Source organism: Chiroxiphia lanceolata, chromosome 17 (assembly GCF_009829145.1).
Source record: "Chiroxiphia lanceolata isolate bChiLan1 chromosome 17, bChiLan1.pri, whole genome shotgun sequence".
In the NCBI taxonomy this organism is placed as follows: Eukaryota; Metazoa; Chordata; class Aves; order Passeriformes; family Pipridae; genus Chiroxiphia; species Chiroxiphia lanceolata.
In genome coordinates this window covers 3,997,563-4,016,610 of record NC_045653.1, presented here as the reverse complement: position 1 = coordinate 4,016,610, position 19,048 = coordinate 3,997,563, and the positions used below count along the sequence as shown (strand labels likewise).

The 19,048-nt window shown below is 39.2% G+C and overlaps 2 protein-coding genes across 9 annotated transcripts in view; one reads left to right on the top strand and one right to left on the bottom strand.

Annotated features, from left to right (window-relative positions):
- The window catches only part of SULF2 (sulfatase 2), a 118,262-nt gene extending 112,240 nt beyond the window's left edge, over nt 1–6,022 (top strand). For 6 of the 7 annotated variants that reach the window (XM_032704546.1, XM_032704545.1, XM_032704552.1 and 3 more), the window contains 6 exons: nt 239–408; nt 844–986; nt 1,206–1,329; nt 1,835–1,865; nt 2,142–2,198; nt 3,224–3,518. In XM_032704546.1, coding sequence (XP_032560437.1) covers nt 239–408; nt 844–986; nt 1,206–1,329; nt 1,835–1,865; nt 2,142–2,198; nt 3,224–3,254 — 556 coding nt within the window. In that variant the 3' untranslated portion in view covers nt 3,255–3,518. Of the gene's footprint in view, nt 1–238; nt 409–843; nt 987–1,205; nt 1,330–1,834; nt 1,866–2,141; nt 2,199–3,223 lie in introns of all 7 variants that reach the window. The other variant, XM_032704551.1, reaches the window with a different exon arrangement.
- The window catches only part of NCOA3 (nuclear receptor coactivator 3), a 76,901-nt gene that overhangs the window by 258 nt on the left and 57,595 nt on the right, over nt 1–19,048 (bottom strand). Inside the window, exons 14-24 of one of the 2 annotated variants that reach the window (XR_004359977.1) lie at nt 17,998–18,133; nt 16,976–17,164; nt 15,915–16,148; nt 14,419–14,545; nt 13,568–13,739; nt 12,513–12,812; nt 11,469–11,573; nt 10,815–11,037; nt 10,419–10,593; nt 9,737–9,878; nt 28–8,761 (exon numbers count right to left, since the gene is read on the bottom strand). Coding sequence is in view for 1 of the 2 variants with exons in the window: in XM_032704544.1 (XP_032560435.1) it covers nt 8,750–8,761; nt 9,737–9,878; nt 10,419–10,593; nt 10,815–11,037; nt 11,469–11,573; nt 12,513–12,809; nt 13,568–13,739; nt 14,419–14,545; nt 15,915–16,148; nt 16,976–17,164; nt 17,998–18,133 (1,812 nt within the window). In the remaining variant the exon portion in view is untranslated. Of the gene's footprint in view, nt 1–27; nt 8,762–9,736; nt 9,879–10,418; nt 10,594–10,814; nt 11,038–11,468; nt 11,574–12,512; nt 12,813–13,567; nt 13,740–14,418; nt 14,546–15,914; nt 16,149–16,975; nt 17,165–17,997; nt 18,134–19,048 lie in introns of those variants that run through there. The other variant, XM_032704544.1, reaches the window with a different exon arrangement.

Genomic DNA, 19,048 nt, shown 5'->3' with positions numbered 1-19,048 from the left:
TGCTTTGGGAAATGTCATATCACAGACCTCAGGCAAGCCCTGTAAGCCCCTTTGGCTGCATTTTCATTTTCCAGTGCTGTTGAATTGCAGAGTCATCTCCATCTGGAGGAGAAGCCATTTAATTAAAAAGATGTTGATTCTTTCCCTCAGAGCAGCTTATTTTACGAGCTATTGGGGGTTTTTTGGGTGCATTCAAGTGTAACAGAGTTTGCATGACCCTGATGTTTCGTGTGTGCAGGAAGGCCCTCCAGGAGAAGGACAGGCTGTGGCTGCTGCGGGAGCAGAGGAGGAAGAAGAAGCTGCGCAAGCTGCTGAAGAGAATCAAAAACAACGACACGTGCAGCATGCCCGGGCTCACCTGCTTCACCCACGACAACCAGCACTGGCAAACTGCTCCCCTCTGGACACGTAAGGATACTGCAAACTCGGGAGCAGGGAGGTGGGTTCTGCCTGGCCCGGGCCGGGCTGTTGGGTTCCGAGTTTGGGGTTTCAGTGCCTGTGTAGCCAAGGCTGCCCCAAAGGAAAGAATCTGTTCCAGTGCTGCACAAAAGGCAAGGGAGGTAAAAACAACTGCAAGTAACCAGCAGACAGTGCACAGTGTACAGTGATGGGTGTGGTACCTCACCATCTGGAATGTTTCCCAACTGGAGAAGATGTTGCTTTAATGAGCCGTGTGGTGTGGGTTAGGTGTGCACAGAGCAAGAGATGATGCTGGAAGGCATTCTCTGCTTTAGAGCTCAGGAGTGAGAGTTACCCTCTGTGAATCAAGTAATGCTTGTAAACAGAAATAATTAGCAGTGCTAAAGACTGTAGCTGATGCCTTTATAACTCTTCCATTTGCAGTGGGCCCTTTCTGTGCCTGTACCAGTGCCAACAACAACACGTACTGGTGTTTGAGGACAATCAACGAGACCCACAACTTCCTGTTCTGTGAATTTGCTACTGGATTTCTGGAGTATTTTGATCTCAATACCGATCCATATCAGGTATCTGGTCATAGACCTCAAGAAATAACAGCATTTTTTGTTATTGACAATCAACTGAAATTGCCCAGTATTGCTGCAGGATGTAATTTAAGGCCTCTATCACTTAAACCAGTATAATTTGGCTCTTTCCTGTTACAGATAAAGCACCTGTATTCCATATATGAAAGCTATCAAACTACAGAGCAATATTTACTAACAAGAACCCCCTGTTTATTGCAGCTAATTAATGCAGTGAATACACTCGACAGAGATGTTCTCAATCAACTGCACGTCCAGCTCATGGAACTCAGGAGCTGCAAAGGGTATAAGCAATGCAATCCAAGAACTAGGAACATGGATCTAGGTAAGTGCCTCTCCTGTTGCACTCACAACCCCCCCCCCCAAAAAGGAAATGGGGCTCGCTCTTACCATTATGAAACTTGAATCAGTCAAAAGGATTTTAGTATTTCTCAATACTGGTAATGTCCTGCTGAGGCTGGTAACTGCATGCTTAGATTTTTGTAGGTGTTCAGTTTGTGTTATGTGATGTTTTTAAAATTAAGAATGATATTTAAACAGCCTAGTGATGAGTGTTACAGAGATGCAGAGGATGATGAGGAAAGAAAGATACTGGTGAAAGAGGGAAAGAATACCCTGATAGCCACTATTTCAAGCTCATAGGCCAGTTCAGGTTGGAAGAGACTTGTGGAGTTCTGCTCCAAACTTATGCTCAAGTGCAGGGTCAGATGTGAGGGCATGCCAGGTTACTCAGGGCAGTGGGTGATCTGTTAAGTTATTAAGTCTTTTTTAAAACTGTCTTACCTGAGACAGGCAATCCCAGGTAACATTGTTAATTTTTCTTTACCTAGGACTTAAAGATGGAAGCTACGAGCAGTACAGGTACATTTAAAAAAAAAAAGTTACTTTTTTATTGTTAAATGCTACTTTCATGCTGAAAAAACAAGTGTGGGATTGGGAACCACATGGACAGGCATGGCCTGGAAGGGCATTTGAAAGGCCCTTCCACCCCAGTTGCTTTGAAACTTGTTTCATGTTCTAACTTTGGTAGTCAAAATTCAGGCTGAACTCTTCTCCTTCCTCATCTTTCAGACTGTAGTGCTGCTGGTTTTCTTGGTGATGGTTAACCTTTTTCTCCTTTTGCTGCTTGAAAATTAGGCAGTTTCAGCGTCGAAAATGGCCAGATGTGAAGAGACCATCATCTGCCAAGTCACTGTGAGTTGGGAGCAGTTCACCAAAAGCTTTTGCTTTAGCTTTTTCCTTCTCTTTTTGCATGCAGCACCTTTTATAACATCATCATCCATTCTCATGGAATGCTTAAGTGGGAAGTCCTCTAAATTATGCAAGAAATATGATACTTGCACATCATTACTGACAACTGCTGCTCAAAACCTCTTGGTCCCTGTTTTCTGGCACTCCAGGAGCGTTAAGGTCAAGGCAATTTCAAATGAGTAAAGGTGGATGCTCAGCTGAAGAAACCAGTTATGGTCAACTGCCAGTTAAATTTAAAGACCAGTATGTTGGTTCTGCCTAAATTTAAATTAGTAGCAGCTACCTTGTGGTTTTTCACCCAATCCAGAAAGAACAAAACCGACTGTAATTTCTCACGAGCAGAGAGACAGTACCTTGTGCTTTCTTGCTCTTTATCTGACCACAGCCTTCTGTTGTGAGCAAAAAAAAGGAAGTTAAAACAGAAAGTAGACTACAAGACAGATTTGTATCTAAGAGTACTTTTTTTTCTTACTGAGCTGCCCTTTAAAACTTGACAATGATATTCAGTTCTCAACCTGCCAGAGCTCAAAGGCGAGATACAAATTTAAGTTCTTAAAAAGTTACTGTCTCTGAATCTCCCCTTAAAAAGAAGGCAGAGATTTCAGTTCATTAAAAATCATAAAGTGCTCTCAAACTGTGCAGTGGAAAAAATATGCACAAGTCCCTTCCTAGACAGAGTGTGGCCTTCTCACTTGCCCAAGAGGATTTGCTCATGTAATAGAGTATTTTTATTTCTAGTTGAAGAGATCTAAGACTGGCTTTAGAACCAGAATGAAGCTTGAATTAGCAAGCTTTGTACAGGTTGAAGTTTCAAACAGAGTTGGATTGTTTCTGTCATACACCTGCTGTGGTTTTATAGGTGGTGCACAGCGTTTCCATTGGTTTTTACTGCATGGAATCATTAAAAAGATTTAACTGCTTTCTACTGGAATGTTGTACACTAAAACTGTGTTTGTTTTATTTTAAAGAGGACAACTGTGGGAAGGCTGGGAGGGCTAATCTCCCCAACTGCTGCACCTCCATGAGGATACAAACTGGCCAGAACTTGAATCCATGTACAGACTAAATGAATTGTAACATTAGCCTGAAGGACTGGATAAACTCTGAGGCTGAAATAGGTAGAACGTTTGCACTGGTGAGTGAGTTGAATAGATGCAGTGAAACTGTGGGAAATGCTGTCAGAAATACAGGTCTCTGAACTCCACTATTGTACCTGCTTTTTGCTTTGGATTATACCTCACCTGCTTCACGAGGCATTTTACTTCCAGAAGACACAAGTAACGCTGAGGCAGGAATTGAGAGAAGAGGAAGCACAGCCCCATCCCCAAGGGAGCCATTCCAGCGTTTACAGACAGCTGAGGGAAACTCCAAACAATTTGCAGTTCAACTTTCTCTTCAGTTGTCACCAGAAACACTTCAAAGCCAAGTCTAACTCTAAAGCAAGATTTAGAATCATGGATGCTTTTGCTTCTCACTGGGGTGAAGGCAGTGGTTGAGCAGAACTTTGAGCAGCACTGAGTGTTCTCAACACCACGACATTTCTCCCGTCTCCTCTGAGGATACGTTTTAGTTCCACGTCTGTTTGTCCATCCTACTGCCACCTCTATGAAGATTGAGAGAAAATCTTCACTAACAGATCTTTGGAGGGGTTATGTAAAATATTGCTCAATATACTGTTTGCAAAGCAATTCCTTCAGGTTGTAAAGAATTTTGTTAATAAAAAGAGTGTAATGCCCATGCCCTGTTTCTCAAAATGTTACTTACTGTGGCTTAGGACAGTCAGAATTCATCCATTTTTAGAAGTACTGAAAAGTTTCAGTAAATGTACATCTCAAATTTTAACAAAATCAGATTTGTATGAAGGTTTTTTTTGTGGTAATAGCCTATTGTGTGTTCAAAACCAAAACAACTCCTTTGAGAAAGCGGCGTTTGCTCAGCAGTGTAACTTCTACATTTATTTTTTAAAAAAGGCAGCTCTGAGAAGTTCAATACTTGTAGTCAATAAAGAATAACCTAGTTAATAGTTTAGCCTACAAAAAAAGTTGAAGTTCTGAATGACAGTTAGTGTTTAAAGGCTTTTAAAGGGAAAAAAAAAAAAACCCTATCATTTTACTAAAGAAGCACAGTGTACAGAGTTATTTGAGTATTTTCATAAGGACATTATTAAATACATTGTAGTACAGGCCATTGTAGCACAGGCACTAGTGGTGGGATTTGTATTTATAATCCATGTTACTCTGCTACCTGTTTTAAAGGCACGTGCCCGAGGGTGCTCATGGGGCAGGACTTGACCAACTGTGGCCTTCAATCCTAACAAAGAGGTACTTTTTCTTCTAAAACAGAAACTTAACTTGCTCTTTTAGAAATGTAGTGTAAAAAAAAAAAAAAAAGAAAAAAATACAGCATGGAAATTATTCTTCCTGGTTTTTGCACATAAGGAAAATCAAGTGGAATCATATCCAGGCATGTAGATCTCTGGTACCACACCCCCCTACTCAAAAATTAGACTTGGATTTAGGAACTAAGGAAAAACCAACCAACCAAACAAAAAACCCTCATAAAACAAAAACCTGCTCCAAAAGCAGAAGTGGAGTCTTTGTAAATGTGCTATACAGCAAGACTGGGCTTGAGTATTTGTATTACATGTGATAAGTCAAATATACTTCCCAAAGTTTTCTTGCAAGCTTTTTTAAATTATGGAAGTAAAATATGATTGTCTGTCTTAATCTAGCCATAGAGTTTCTTTGCAACTTGTTACAGCTTTCATGGATTATTAGAAATATCTACTAGATGATGAGATCTTGAATCAATACAAATAAGTGAAAAACGAAACACATTTTTGCTGCTTCCCAGAGAAAAATTTTAGCCATCTCCTAAACTTTACAGAAAGAATCTGAGGTTAGATGTAAAAAAATTGGCACTTACCTTTTTTTGTGTGTTCAGCCTTTAGTCCTTGGCCAGCTGAGGGTGTGATGGTGAAAATCCTGCAGGGCCCAGTGTTCCTGCTCCTGTTGAAAAAAGTTACCGTGTTCCTTTACACAGCCCCCTGAGCTGTGGGGTTCTTTGGGACACAAGAAGCAGCTGCTGTTTTGTGAAAGGTAAGTTGTTGCCAAATTGGGGAAGGCTGCCACCTCTTCACCTTTCAGCTCTTGTACAAACTGCAGTTTGAGTTGACAAAGACAACACATCTCGGTGCTAAATGGGTCCCAGCAGGGAAAGGTCGCAGTTGTTGCTCCCTCAGCTTTTGCAGCCAATTAGGAGAAGATGGAAATCATTCTCTGCACAGTTTTCCTCAGTGGCAGCACCGAATTTTCTCTGACCTTTGCAGGATACAGTCATGAACCTTAAAGTATTAGACAGCTAATCAAGTTCTGATTTTAAATAGAAACCTTTATTTACATTATTATTAACATCCAAACACAAAAGCCAGAAGGGCGGTAATACCTTACAACCAACTCTTTTATAAATCAGTCCCCGTGATTTTTCTGTTTTGCAAAATAAAGATACAGATATTTCAAGCAATACTTACAATGTAAACTAAACTTAAATGCAGTTCTCAATACTGTATGCCTTCTCCTGAGAATTTTTTTAAATATTGCTCTCAGAATTACATGGTTTCATACTTGCTGTATCATTCTGTCATCTGGTAGCCTGCACATAAATTCTAAAATAAAAGGTGTGCTAATTGGTGCAACATTCAAATAAGTTTTGTCTTGTGACTGAAACGTGGTCTGGATTTTCTAACTTTGAAAGCAGTATTTTAGGCCAAGAAAAAAAAAAAGTATTACATATGAGTTTTATTAATAACCACATGGTTTCTGTGATCAAAAGAGACACGTAGTAAAACAACACATTTATGCAGCAGTGATCAGAGGTGGCTGTACTAGCTAATTGATCTCCTACTGTTGAATAACATTATACAGGTTGTTTTTTAAAAGCATTCAGAAAAATCTGCTGCCACAGAACCAAAGCAAAATTGATGTCAATAACTAAATGTCAGCAGATGTCAAACTAGATGTACTATGCAGGATTAGTGCTGCCAAGAAAGATGTCATCATCAATGCTTTTTAAAAATGCCCCCCTCCCCCTTAATCAAGTTTAAACTAAAAATCTTTGGATTCAGCAAAAAAAAAAAAAAAAAAAAGGTACAATCTAAACACAGATGAGAAAATGATGATCCTTAAAACATCAGTCAGGTACCAGTTAAACACAGATGTACAAACAGAATCACTTTACAAAAATTGTAGGGCAGGATGTATAAAGCAGTCCATAGTCCTAAGAGCTCACTAATGAAAGCAACCAGGGTTTGTAGTTTCCATCAATATAATGAACAACTACAAAATATAAAGATTGTTCTGCTCTGATCTGATATAAAAAGCATGGGATTGTTGCCTTTCAGCTTCAGTAGGCAGCACTTAAAATAGATATGTTCTAAGAAATGTAAAAAAGGAAAAAAAAAAAGAGAAAAGTTCCTCAGGCTTTTAAAAGTTTTGCATTATAAAACACACATGAATTGGACAGAGGATTTCAAATAAATGCTGTCACCTGATCTGTTTACTCAGTGCTAATGGCAGAGATTGACTGATCTACATTCCCTTAGGAATACAACTGGATGCGAAGGATGAATGTTTTGAGACTATTTCTATTTTTTAGAGTTATTTCTATTAAAATGGAAGATCACTGAATATTCTGAACAATAAAACCACCTCTTGCTAAGGTACCAAGAACAAGCAATAAAGAACACAGATCAGGGTTGGTTTTTTGTACTCACTTGGGAGAATTCAGTCTTCCATTACACAGTGAACAACAGAACAGGAGCACCACACATCTTAAACATTTCTGGGTCATCACTTAGGGAAGTTTAGAGGTTTGACTTGTTGTAACTTTAAAAACTGCAAAGGGATCTTCATTCCAAGGCCCCAAAATGGAGGGGAAAAAACCCCCCAAGTTATCAGCAAATAATATGTAACCAGACTTAAATACTGATATCAGAGAAACCTGCTTAGAAAATACATTCCTTCCTATTAGACCAATCCAATGGAGGTGCAGACATTTGGGTAAAGTGTGGCTTAATATCCTTGAAGATTTCTGGATGTCATGTAACAACAAACATTTTGCAACAGACGAACATTTCCAAAGATAACACTTAGAGCTCATTAAAATTGACCAAGAAAGACACAATCCAGATTCATCAGCTGAAAAGGTGACCTATTACAGAAAGACATGACTGTCCTGACAGGCTGGGACATCTCACAATGCAGAGCCTTTGTGTCAAACTGCCTTCTGTAAAAAAAGGACATGTAACAAAAGTGCTCACAGGTGGAGAAAGCATTTTACAACCGGTCTTTTTTATAAAAAGCTGTATGTTAAAGATGTAAAAATAAATGAAGTGTTGAAGACCGAAAAAAGAGAAATACGTGGGCCAAAGTCACCCAGCTTTAAAGTCATTAAATCTAATTAAAGAAAAATTCTATTTGGACCTCAACTACACTGAGTTTACAGAAATCAATTTTGTTAAATATTTAGCTTCACAAACTCTGCAAAAATGAGTTAGTGACCTACAAAAGTCATATATATAATACATTATCTTAAAGATCATATTTACAAAATTTATTCACAAAAAAGACTGCAAAATTCTGATTCTGACTGCAGTGCCTTGCCTTTTCTGAAGTTATTTTCCAAAAAAGATGAAAGATTATTGCTCTAATTTCCATACACAGAACACATTACATTATGCAGTCTTTTCAAATAATTCTTAAGAGATTGTGTTTGAGAAGGAACATGAGTACACCCCTACCTTCATATTAAGTCCTTATCAAAGATATTGCATTAATCCATTATATAGTCTTCTATAAAGTGCACTCAGCTGCACAGCAATATGTAAATATTAGTCACAACTGTGTTTAAATAATTTAAACTGTTTATCCTCTCTTTTTAACCCTTGGCTTCAGTGGACAGGATTCTGGACTAGAATGTGCCAATTCATTTTGCACTGCTACTTTGCTTGGGAAATCCCTGACTCTTGGGGGTAAGAGACTAAAAGCAGCATTTATATTCAGGAGTTAATATAAAAGAGTCAAGGCTAAGACTACATTCTCTGTCAGATACTGTTACTAGAGAAATCAAAAATTCTTACCACTGTGACTTCTCCAGGCACTTTTGTCTGCCTGTAGCTGAAGGGCTTTGGATACAGTAAACAGATCAGGTACACCAGGAGCCTACCCATCCAATCTACTAAAATGCCATTACCAAATTCACAGTTCTAGAGGAAGAGTGCCAAAAATATTAACAAACTTTTTTTGTACTCCACAATATACAGTAATACAGAGACTTCTTCTACTAAATTTTTTTTTTTTTGGGATAGGTTTTTTTTTTTTGGCTTATTTTTTCCTCTGAATGAAGTAACTTCTGCAAGCCCAGTCTGAGTCATCTTCCTTTCCAACACTAGTGCATCAGTAATACAGCCTTTCTTGCTTGAAGATGTGGTTCTGGTGTCAGCAGTACTTCTGTTAAAGAAAAGAAGAAATAATCATCAGAGAAAATAAAAAACACCTCTGCTGAAAAAAATACTGCATTTGGAAGAGGAAACTACTGATAATCAATGTCTGTAAGCAGAAGAGTAGCTTTTCAGTGCTCCACTTCTTTGAAAATAAATACCTAGAAGAGAAATGCTCTCCCAGAATCTCCTAAACACACTGTTTGGGTATCTTCATGTAGGTTTGGAAAATCTGACATTTCCCCTTCATTTTCCCCTTTATGAAAGGCATTTGTTGTATCAAAGTCTTCCAAACCCTTACTTACTGCCCAGAAGTCCTCAGATTATTTTCCTCAGGTACCTGGGACAAAATTTCATGAGGTACATTTTCCTTGGACAGATTTAGCTTATGTCAGTATTATGTTGCTCATCCCTTAGTATTTTGTGTTAAGAGTGCAGCAATATTTTGTAATTCATCTTTCTTTTCAGGGCCTATTATTAGCATGATAGTTTTCCCCCTAAATGAGGGGCCTGTATTTCCCATAGTTTCTGGCCATGCATACACAAGCTATTCCAAGGTAACTACCAGCAGCAGCAGCTGCCAGAAGGATCCCACACTATCAGGATTCTTGACTCATAAGAGCTATTACATATAATTTTCAACATCTGCTGAAGATGGTTTTCACAATGTCCAGGGGTGGCTTTCTGGGGTTTCTCCAGGTTCAGAAGTTATTTCATCATCCTTTGTGCAGTCTAAGCCTTGATCCTACCTATGATATTTAAAAGTCAGCAGCTACTCAAAGCATCCAGCTTTGGTGCATCGTGGATTGGATTAAATATCATCAATAATAAGGTGTCTCTTTGCACATAAAACTGGCAGGTCCCACACATGTGAGTATGAACAGGATAACTGAGAGCAGGACTGTGCCAGAGGAATGGATGGAAGCAGCCCCTACCCCAGTGGAAAGAGTCAACATCTTTTTGCCAGTCTGTAGGAACAACTCACCTGGTCTGGACCCATGGGCATTCCTGACATAGGCATGGCATTAATACTCATCTGTCCCATGTGGCCACTGCTGCCATTCATGTGCATCATACTGTAGGCTGCTGGATTGCCCTGATGGCTGAACTGCTGCTGGGGGAAAGAACTGAGGCACAAAAGGAAAAATAAAATTACCTTCCGAAAAGTTTACACACTGATACATTGTCTTCCCTGCACCAGCTGGCAACACATGAAAGATAAAACTGCTTTAACATTTCCTTGTTCCTACCCAATATCTGTTTCACATGGAAACAAATTTCCCTCCCAAAAGGAATTTTGAATTTTTAGAAACACAGAGAAGTATCTGCGTGCTGGGTGAAACCTTTCTGGAGGCTCCTGTTAGGGCTGTATCATCCACTGTGATACTATTCTGAACTTTAGTATTTCCCCACAAGTTATTTTTTCAATATTTAAAGACTGAGTGTTGCTCCTGGTTACTAAGACTGCAGAGGTCCAATATGAATCAATGCAGCTAAGCATAAAATACACTTAATCTGTATTATCTAGGATAATACAGACACCAGAAAGACAGTGATTTTTTTCCTCTTCTAAATCCTTTTCCTACTACAAGCTATTTAACGTAGTTTCTACTTTGAACAAAAGGAAAGACACTTTTTGAGAAGCAGGTTGTAACTGGGAAGTTCACCTGTTCCTGGCCATGCTTCCTGATGGCCAGCCCTTCATCTCTGAGGACTGGTACATTGCTGCTGGCTGAGGATGCTGCATCACAGCATTCTGGGAGGGTCCAATTCTTGATGATATCATTGGGTTGGGAGGGCTTGATACTCTGCTAAATGCAGGATCAGGTTGTTGGCTTAAACCTTAAAACAAAGGAGACACAATACACTTCAGTTGCCATCACCTTGTACGTTTAGTTTATCTTCTTGCAGCGATTGGAAAGGGAAATGTCATCCTTTTTTTGTAGCAGTATATTCCATTTTTCAGAATGATTGGTATTTAGGTAGTTTGGGGTTAATAAAAGACAGGGAAAAGAAAACCAGACAGATGAAAAAAAAAAACCAAACCATGTTAGTACTAGTACCATAATTAGGTGGATAGGGGAATTGCTGTGGAGGAACTTGAGCCATTGGAGGGCCTGTCAAAGCACTATCCATGCTTCCTGTGGCAGTCACATTTGGTGGTGGACTGAAGGCCTGAGGTTGCTGTTGCTGCTGCATCATCATTGCCATCCTCTGTTGTCTAAAATGGTGACTTATTAGTTCCCTGTTACGCTGAGCCACCATTTGAGCATTAAGAAAACCTTGCTGCTCTCCCCCAAAGAAAAGAAAAATCATATTAGAAAATGTTTTTACAAATGAAATCACGACAGAGTCAATCAAACCACCTACACTCCTTCTAAGACCCAGCATATCCATTACCAGAACAGGAAGTTAAGAAAACCCCACAGTCAGTACAAAAAAAAGTCATCAAAATATTCAACAAAGGTTTTCATTAAATTGTCATTAGTGCTAAACAAATTATAAAGTCGATTAGATATATTCTACATATAGAATAGAAAAACTATTGACAAACTGAATTGATAACATGACCTAATGAACAAATCCTCTGCAATCTCAGGAATAAGGGAGCTAAAAAAACCACCTTTTTTTTAATTGTGCAGGGGGACAAAACCAAAGAGGAATGCTGTGGAATCGTGAAAGAATGTCAAATTCCAAACAGTGTAATAATTACTTACCTGTGATCCCACCTGTGGCTGCATAACTGGTCTCATTGCTGAGGTATTTCCACTGACTGGACTTTCCATTTTCATTTCAAGCGTCTGACGGGTCTGATTCATAAACTTGGAAAAAGACATTTTAGCAGAATTAGCCTGAAAATAACAGTATCTCAACAAAGTAATGGCAACTCCTGCAAAAAAAATTTACTTACAGACTTCTTCAATCCATGAAGTGCAGTGGTTAATTTTTGCCTTGTCTGATGTACCCACAAGAACAGCTCAAACACACACAAAAAAGAAAAACCCTCCAAACAGTGCACTACTACTGGGCTTTGGGTTTTTATTTCCCTTGAAATTAGCACTCTTTAAGAATAAAGAGCAGACTATTTATTTGTTCCAAATCATGTACTGGGCAAAAGGATATAACCACTAGCTTTGCTTAAAATAATAAAATTCTCTCCCCTTCCCTCTCCCTGACATAAGGGCAAAGCCACACAGACTGAACTAGTGTCACAGAAAAGCAGAGAGAACACGATCAAACACCACCATTCCACATCACACAGCAGTAGCTCAGTTTTCCAAGTTTTCTTTGTACACTGTATTTGATACCAGGCCTGCATTTCCACATGGGGAATTCACTGTTGAAATCATGCACCAATTTTGTAAGCAGTGCTTTCAAACTAGTGTTACCATCTATGTGGCTGTATCTATTCTCTCACCTTTCATCCAAAAGAAAATACCTAAGTGAACATGGACAAAGAGATCATCCAGAGCTACATTGTTCAAGAGCACTGTTTAAAGTCACAACACTGTTGTGTGCTGCAGGAACCAATCCAATGTGTAGCTGGGGAGGCTGATGGAGAAACACTTGTCCTGATAAAGGTTCTTTCACTCCTACAGCCATCAGGCACTTGGTGAGAAGCACTGGCAAAATCAGAGATCTGTCCTCTCAATCATCTGTTGTCATGTCCATTGTCATACTTGTGAAGCAACACAATTCCATGTGCAACTGATCCCTCTCTGAAACACGAAGGAATTGTGAATGAAGGAGCAAAGAATTACCTGTTGGCCCTGGAGCCTCTGCTGGAGCTGCATGCGGAGCTGCTTGGGGGTGTTGGTCCGAGGCCTCATCACGTTGGCCCTGGGATGCACACTCTGCAGTGGGAAGTTGCTTGGTTGGCCCATCTGATTCATCACTGAATTAAAAGATGGCTGTTGTCCCTGGATGTTACTAAAACCTCCTGGCATTGTTGCCCCTTGCCCTTGATAGGGCTGGCCATATAACGAAGGCTTCTGGTCAATCATGACGGAAGATTCCTGACCTTGAAATGAATCTTGTTTGGGTTCCAAAGCTTGTCCCTTCAACAGATACAAAAGTGCTTTCACTAGAAGTATATTCTTTAAGTAGGAATTCCTAAAGAAGCAATAGAACTAACACAGCATATTACAACAACCAGTAGTTTCTTGGGTAGAACACAGCATGGACAGGGACTGTTAGTTTTCTCTCCAAACTAATGAAACAGCAAAAGTGATAATTTATAACTTTTCTTTTAAACCAGCTCTGCTGCACAGTGTGTACACAGGCAGATCAGTGTCATTGGTCAAGCCCTTCCACACTTTTAAATGCTATTTGTACAAATGATTTTGTGTGTGTTAGCAAGTTCCAAATTATTCATAATTTTTTTCCTATTTGCTAGCCATGCAAATTCAAGCTGGAACTGAAGGAGATGGAAGTACACACGTCACTGCCAGTCAAAGATTTCAGAACATAAGCTCAGCTGACAAGAGGTTACTAAAAAACCCCAACACAATTCCCAGCTTATAGAATTATAATGAATTACACCCAAAAAACACCTCTTTACACCAAGGCATGATACAATAAACTTCTACACGAGTATGCCATTTTATCTTCCTTGTAGTGCACAAGAAGGTTAATCCACACTGAGTTTCTCCAATGAAAATCACTACTCAGTGTAGAGGTTTCCAAAGGCAGGTGTAGGAAAATGAGGATGAGGAAGTGAGGAGAGGGAGTGAGAAGGCCCTCTTCAGTTTCTTTTCAAGGAACAAAAGAATATAGGATTTTGGAAAATAAATGGCCAAAATCTCTGTTTACTTACTTGGCTTACAAGATCAGGAATTCCTAATGCTCTGTCGATTTCTTCCAGCCCTGTGACATCTGTATTGCTCAGCAATGTGTGCAGCTGATCCAAAAGTGCCCTTTCATCATTCTGGCCTTCCATATTTGGAGCTGAACATAAGAGGTCATCCAAAGAGTTTCTAACTAGCTGTCTATAAATATAAAAACATTAAAATCATAGAATCATTAAGACTGGAAAAGACCTTCAAGATCACTGAGTCCAAGTTGTGCCCAATCCCCACCTTGTCCCCCAGCCCAGAGCACTGAGTGCCACGTCCAGTCTTTCCTTGGACACCTCCAGGGATGGGACTCCACCACTTCCCAGGGCAGCCCCTTCCAATGCCTGACCACCAGTGAAGAAATTCATTACAACCACTACAACCAAACCCACAGTTTTTATATAACATATTGACTTGGAGATGATTTAAGTACTATAACCACCAGAAGACTGAAGTAAGACTTATCAATTTCAGTCCCAAATTTAGGTTCTAAAATGTCCAGTCACCTTCCAGGTATCCTTGAACACAGGTAAATTCTGTTTTCTCCTGGCTTCTGCCATGTGCCACAGAGATATAATTTCAGATTTTCCCATCTCTTTTCTCTGTGACTCCCTTCTCAGGGATTGATTGATTTTATTAACAATGCCTTTTGTGGAACTGGAGTAGAAGATACCCAGTTTCGTATCAGCAGCAGAAATGGAAACAGATTCTCACTCCAATCTGTTATTCCCACTGTGTAGGCTACACAATTTTTTTTCCAGGTCTTAAATTCTTTTGACAGACAGTGAACAGCTGTATTTAAAATTTATCTTAAAACCTTCCCCAAATCTACCTGTTCTGTGACCCCCGGGACGCCTGCTCCACGGACAGCACGTTGTCAGGCCACAGTCCAGGCTGGTTAGAAGGTCCAGGCTGTCCATAGGGATTCCCTGCCATGCCAATGTTTATCTCATTTGGCCCTGTGAGGTAAAACATTTGTGGGTTTTTTAAAAACTGAAGGTGTCATCTTGCTCTCCTGGTGTTCAGAGAAAGCACTGAGGATGATCATGCAGATTGTCAAGCAGCTTCACGAGCTGTCCATGAGCATGTTTTACAGTGTATCCACACACAAACTCATACTCAACATCATTTCAGAAACATAACAGACCACAGATTTAAATATGACAGACAGTGATCTAAAGCTGCTGCCCTGTCAGAGCAGAACTCTTATTTCTAGTCCTTTAGCCCCTAAAATCAGAATCTTATAGATACAGCACATAGCATGAAAAAAAAATTAGAAATTTCTGGCCAATGACATCTGGGTACCAGCAAATATACATTGTCATATTGACATCAATATCTGGCATTTTAAATTCCAATACAAAGTGAAAATCAAAAGAAACAGTAAGTACATAACATTTTGCTCTTTGCTTTCCCTCTACACACATAGCACTACATAGGAGAGTTTATGTCAACCCATTATTTCCCAGTATCTGTAGGAATCACCTGGCAATAACCATTTCTAGGAAGCTGAGCTGAAGAATTCTGACTCAGCACTGCACAAATTTCTTCCTGATTTAACCTTATAACCACATGTTGCATTGAAACAGTAAGAGAACTGGTAGCAGTCCTGGCAGCCTTCCATGATAAAAATGGAAAGGAAGGAATGCTATTTTGGCCATTTTGGGGCATACCAGTATTGGCACAGTAGACTGAAAAATTTCAGCTCTAGGGTAAACCTTTGTTAGAGATACAGAACAAAAAAACCACACAGGCTTCAAGGTTCTGTTCACATTTTAGACACACAGTTTATTTTCTCTCATGCAAACTTGAATACTTTGAAGAGAAACTGTATATGCGATGCAGTTTCATATGAAATTTGGCTACTCCATGTGAGAAGAATTTTGAAATACTTGAGAAAAAAAACTTTAAAAACCACTGACTACCAAGAAGTTGACAGCAAAAAAAAAAAGCACCTATGTCAAGTATGATGAATTCAATTAATATCTTCAATTCAATTAATCAATTCAATATCTTGAATTCAATTAATATAGAATCACAGGTGCCATTTAGTTCTTGGAATTTAGCAGAGAAGCACTGCACTGAAAAAAATACACAGAAATTATCTCCCCAAAATCTGGAGACTCACACAGACAACACCAGAAGATAACAAACCCGCCAAAAAGTCACTGAATGTCACAGTCAGGGAACAACAACAGCCTTTACCTTCAAAAGTGTTTTGATGAAAATACAGCGTTCTACCAAAATTGAGAAGATTCTTACGATGAATGCTAACTAAGAAAGCAGTGAGACAGTGCTGAGCAGGACAATAAGAAGTGCAGAACTTACTCATGTGGATCATGGGCTGCTGCAGGCCTGGCCTGGAGGCGGGCAGGCTGTGGGAGCGCAGGGGCAGAGCCCCAGAGCCGCCCGCGGGCCGGGGCAGCGCCGCGGGGCCGAACTCGGGGCCTGCCCTCAACAGCCCGGCAGAGCCTGCGGGGTCCAACCTGCTCCCCTTGGAGTTTGGCAAACCCCAGTCGGGCTGATGCTGATTCATGGCCACGTTCCTGTTGGGAGCAGTTGCTGTAATGGAGAGTGGGAAATGCAGTGATTTGTCATCCAGGCGTATTTTGGGTTAGGAATTGTTATTTCAGCAACAAGTGCATCTAAAGCTTACCATGCCAAGTTTTAAATCATCAAAACCCTATATGAGTCTATTTAAATGACCTGTGACCTATATTTAAAGGTCATAATGACTTATACAAGGGCTCCCTGAAACAACATCTCAGCCTTGGCCATATTGACCATCATAACTGGTCTACTCTGGCCTCCAATCAGGTCTGGAGACACACCATCTACAACGCTGCTGATGTCTTGGAGAATGCAGCAGGACCACCCTTGAGGAGAAAAGACAAGGCAGAAAGAATCGTGCCTTGCAGAATTTACCACCTAAGGAGTCTTTCTGCTGTGCCTTTTGCACATGGACGTGTCTGTCTCATATTGGCCTTTTTAGCCACCAGCGTGTTTGTAACAAATGTGGGCAAAGTGCTTCCCAAATCTTCCTTCATGAAGCCTGGTCATCATGATGATGATGATAATGACTTAACTTACCATTGAGACCTGTACCTGCTTCTATACATCAAAAACATACACTGAAGACTCAAAATAGTAAAAAACAGTTCAGCTACTTAATAAAAGTAAAGTTAATGATACCCAGGTAGTAAACAGTTATTTTCTTATGATTTAAGCTAGGATAATAATTAAGAATTATTAATATGTTGATGGTAAAGTTAACATTCTTTAACATTAAGATTTCTTCTAACCAAAACTCATATTATAATCTTGAAACCTTTTTAGACATAAAAGCTTTTTCCTTTACAATGAGATCTACTAGTAGACAATCAACGAACCCAGATTTGCTCCAAAATTTTCTTGGTTTTCAATCATTCTTGGACTTCCACCCATCAAGTTTTGCTTTTGTAACATGGAGAATGCATTGACATTCCTCACTGAAGAGCTTGAGCCCACAGGGCTGTCTAAAGACATGGCTCTGTTAAAAGGAGGGCGAGTAGCCTGCACAGACTGGGAACTCTTCACACCTGTTAAAGAATTAGAAGATGCATGAAACTGTAATTTTAAATAGAAAGTGCCATTAATGACTTCAATAAATTAGTCTGATCTATTTATGGGCACATATATTTGATCTTAAGCAAGCCAGGAAGAGTTATTTTGCTTATGTTCTCACTACAAAAATCACATTTTGAATACATAGTTAGGATATTTTACAGTAGTTCCCTTTGGCCCTAGACAAAAAAAGAGATCGTTTTAATTTAAGTACTGTAATGAACCATGTTTTTAACACTTTGAAACACACTAGTATTACAGACTCCTTGATATATATATATATATACACACCCAGGCTTTGGGTAACTCTGACATGAAGATAGAAACAAATGGTTCTGTTTGGAACAGCTTGAATCCAGAGGTGGTGAGTTCAGAGCACAGTGTGCTACATGGACAATTAACCCACAATTAGAATTTTCACAAAGAATAAGAGGGAAATTAGAAGCTTGCCATCAGTTCCAAATTATATCTCTAGACATCTACAAGGGATAAAAATTCTCCATTTTAATTTACAACTCGCAAAACATTTTTCCTGATGACTTGCCTCTGAGAAATCTACATTAGACAAACCCAGAATAAACCATAAAACAAGGAACTGAATGTTATTCCTTGTGTATATAGCAGGCGAGTGCTGCCAAGTCAGCTAATAGTGCACAAAATAGCCTGTGAAAGCATAATTAGACATTTTGCATTATGTTTCTCCTTGAAGATATAGGAGATGAAAGTATTCTCTAAGAACTTGAGGATCTTTACATCAGGTAAGAAGAAAACCCTAACTTTAAAACCAAAGTGATATGAAATTCCTTACCCAATAAGGCATTTCCTTGAAATAATGCTTGCTTTGTTCCAAGGTTATTTCCATTGGCAGACATAGCATTATTGTAAAACTCTGAACTAGTCAGATCACCTAGAATTGCATCCAAATTATCCAAGTCTCCATTCATCTGAAAATGATGCAGTAAAACACCAAGGTTATTTACTCTTATATGGCCATCCTTCAGGTTTTATTCAGCTCCTCGCTAATCCTAAAAGATGTAACTGGGAGACAAATGTTTTAATTCACTGATGTTATCTTGAGCTAGACCTCAATTTCCAGAGAGCTTCAGATACCATTTAGCTACATTTTTTTTAGAGTATTTTGCTCAGCTGATTTTGAGAATTAAGAGAAACTGGAGGACCACATAACTAAAATGAAAAGCCCCTCCTAATATAAACATTTCAGTCATCAGAAACTACAAAGATAAAAACACTAATGACAGCCAACAGCATCCAGAATGTGTATTATTCAGTGATAAACAAAGTATCTGTCACACAAAAAGCCTAATTTGATTACTGGCAAACATGACAACACATGGAAATTACATACAGGTTTTTCTGGTCATAGGAAAAGAATTCATATATAGTGGATTCACATCTTTACAAAAACAGCTTCTCTGAATACCTTAATTAGATCTCAGGAGCAAGGACTGAAACTACATGTTGGGTACTATTGCACAGTTGTTAGTGACTTTTCCAGAAGTGGTATTCAAAAAAATGTTACAAGGTGTTACACTTATAGTCAGCCATTAGCTAATACAAAAACTGTGCCTCATTTTTTTTATTTACATATTTATTATCACTTGGGAAATTCAAAGTTATAAGATACCAGTATGTTTTCAGTAAACTCTGCCATACTGACCAGTACTGCTCACTTTGAAGAGGTTCCAAATCTGACTCAGGGCTTAAATACAAAAATATTATACACAGATTATAATTTTAAGAACAGCTGTCTCTAACTGACTTCTTAGTCACACTTGTAGTTTCAGAATAGTTGTTGGATGGTGCTAAGACCTTTTGCTGTTGTATTGCCAACTAATTAC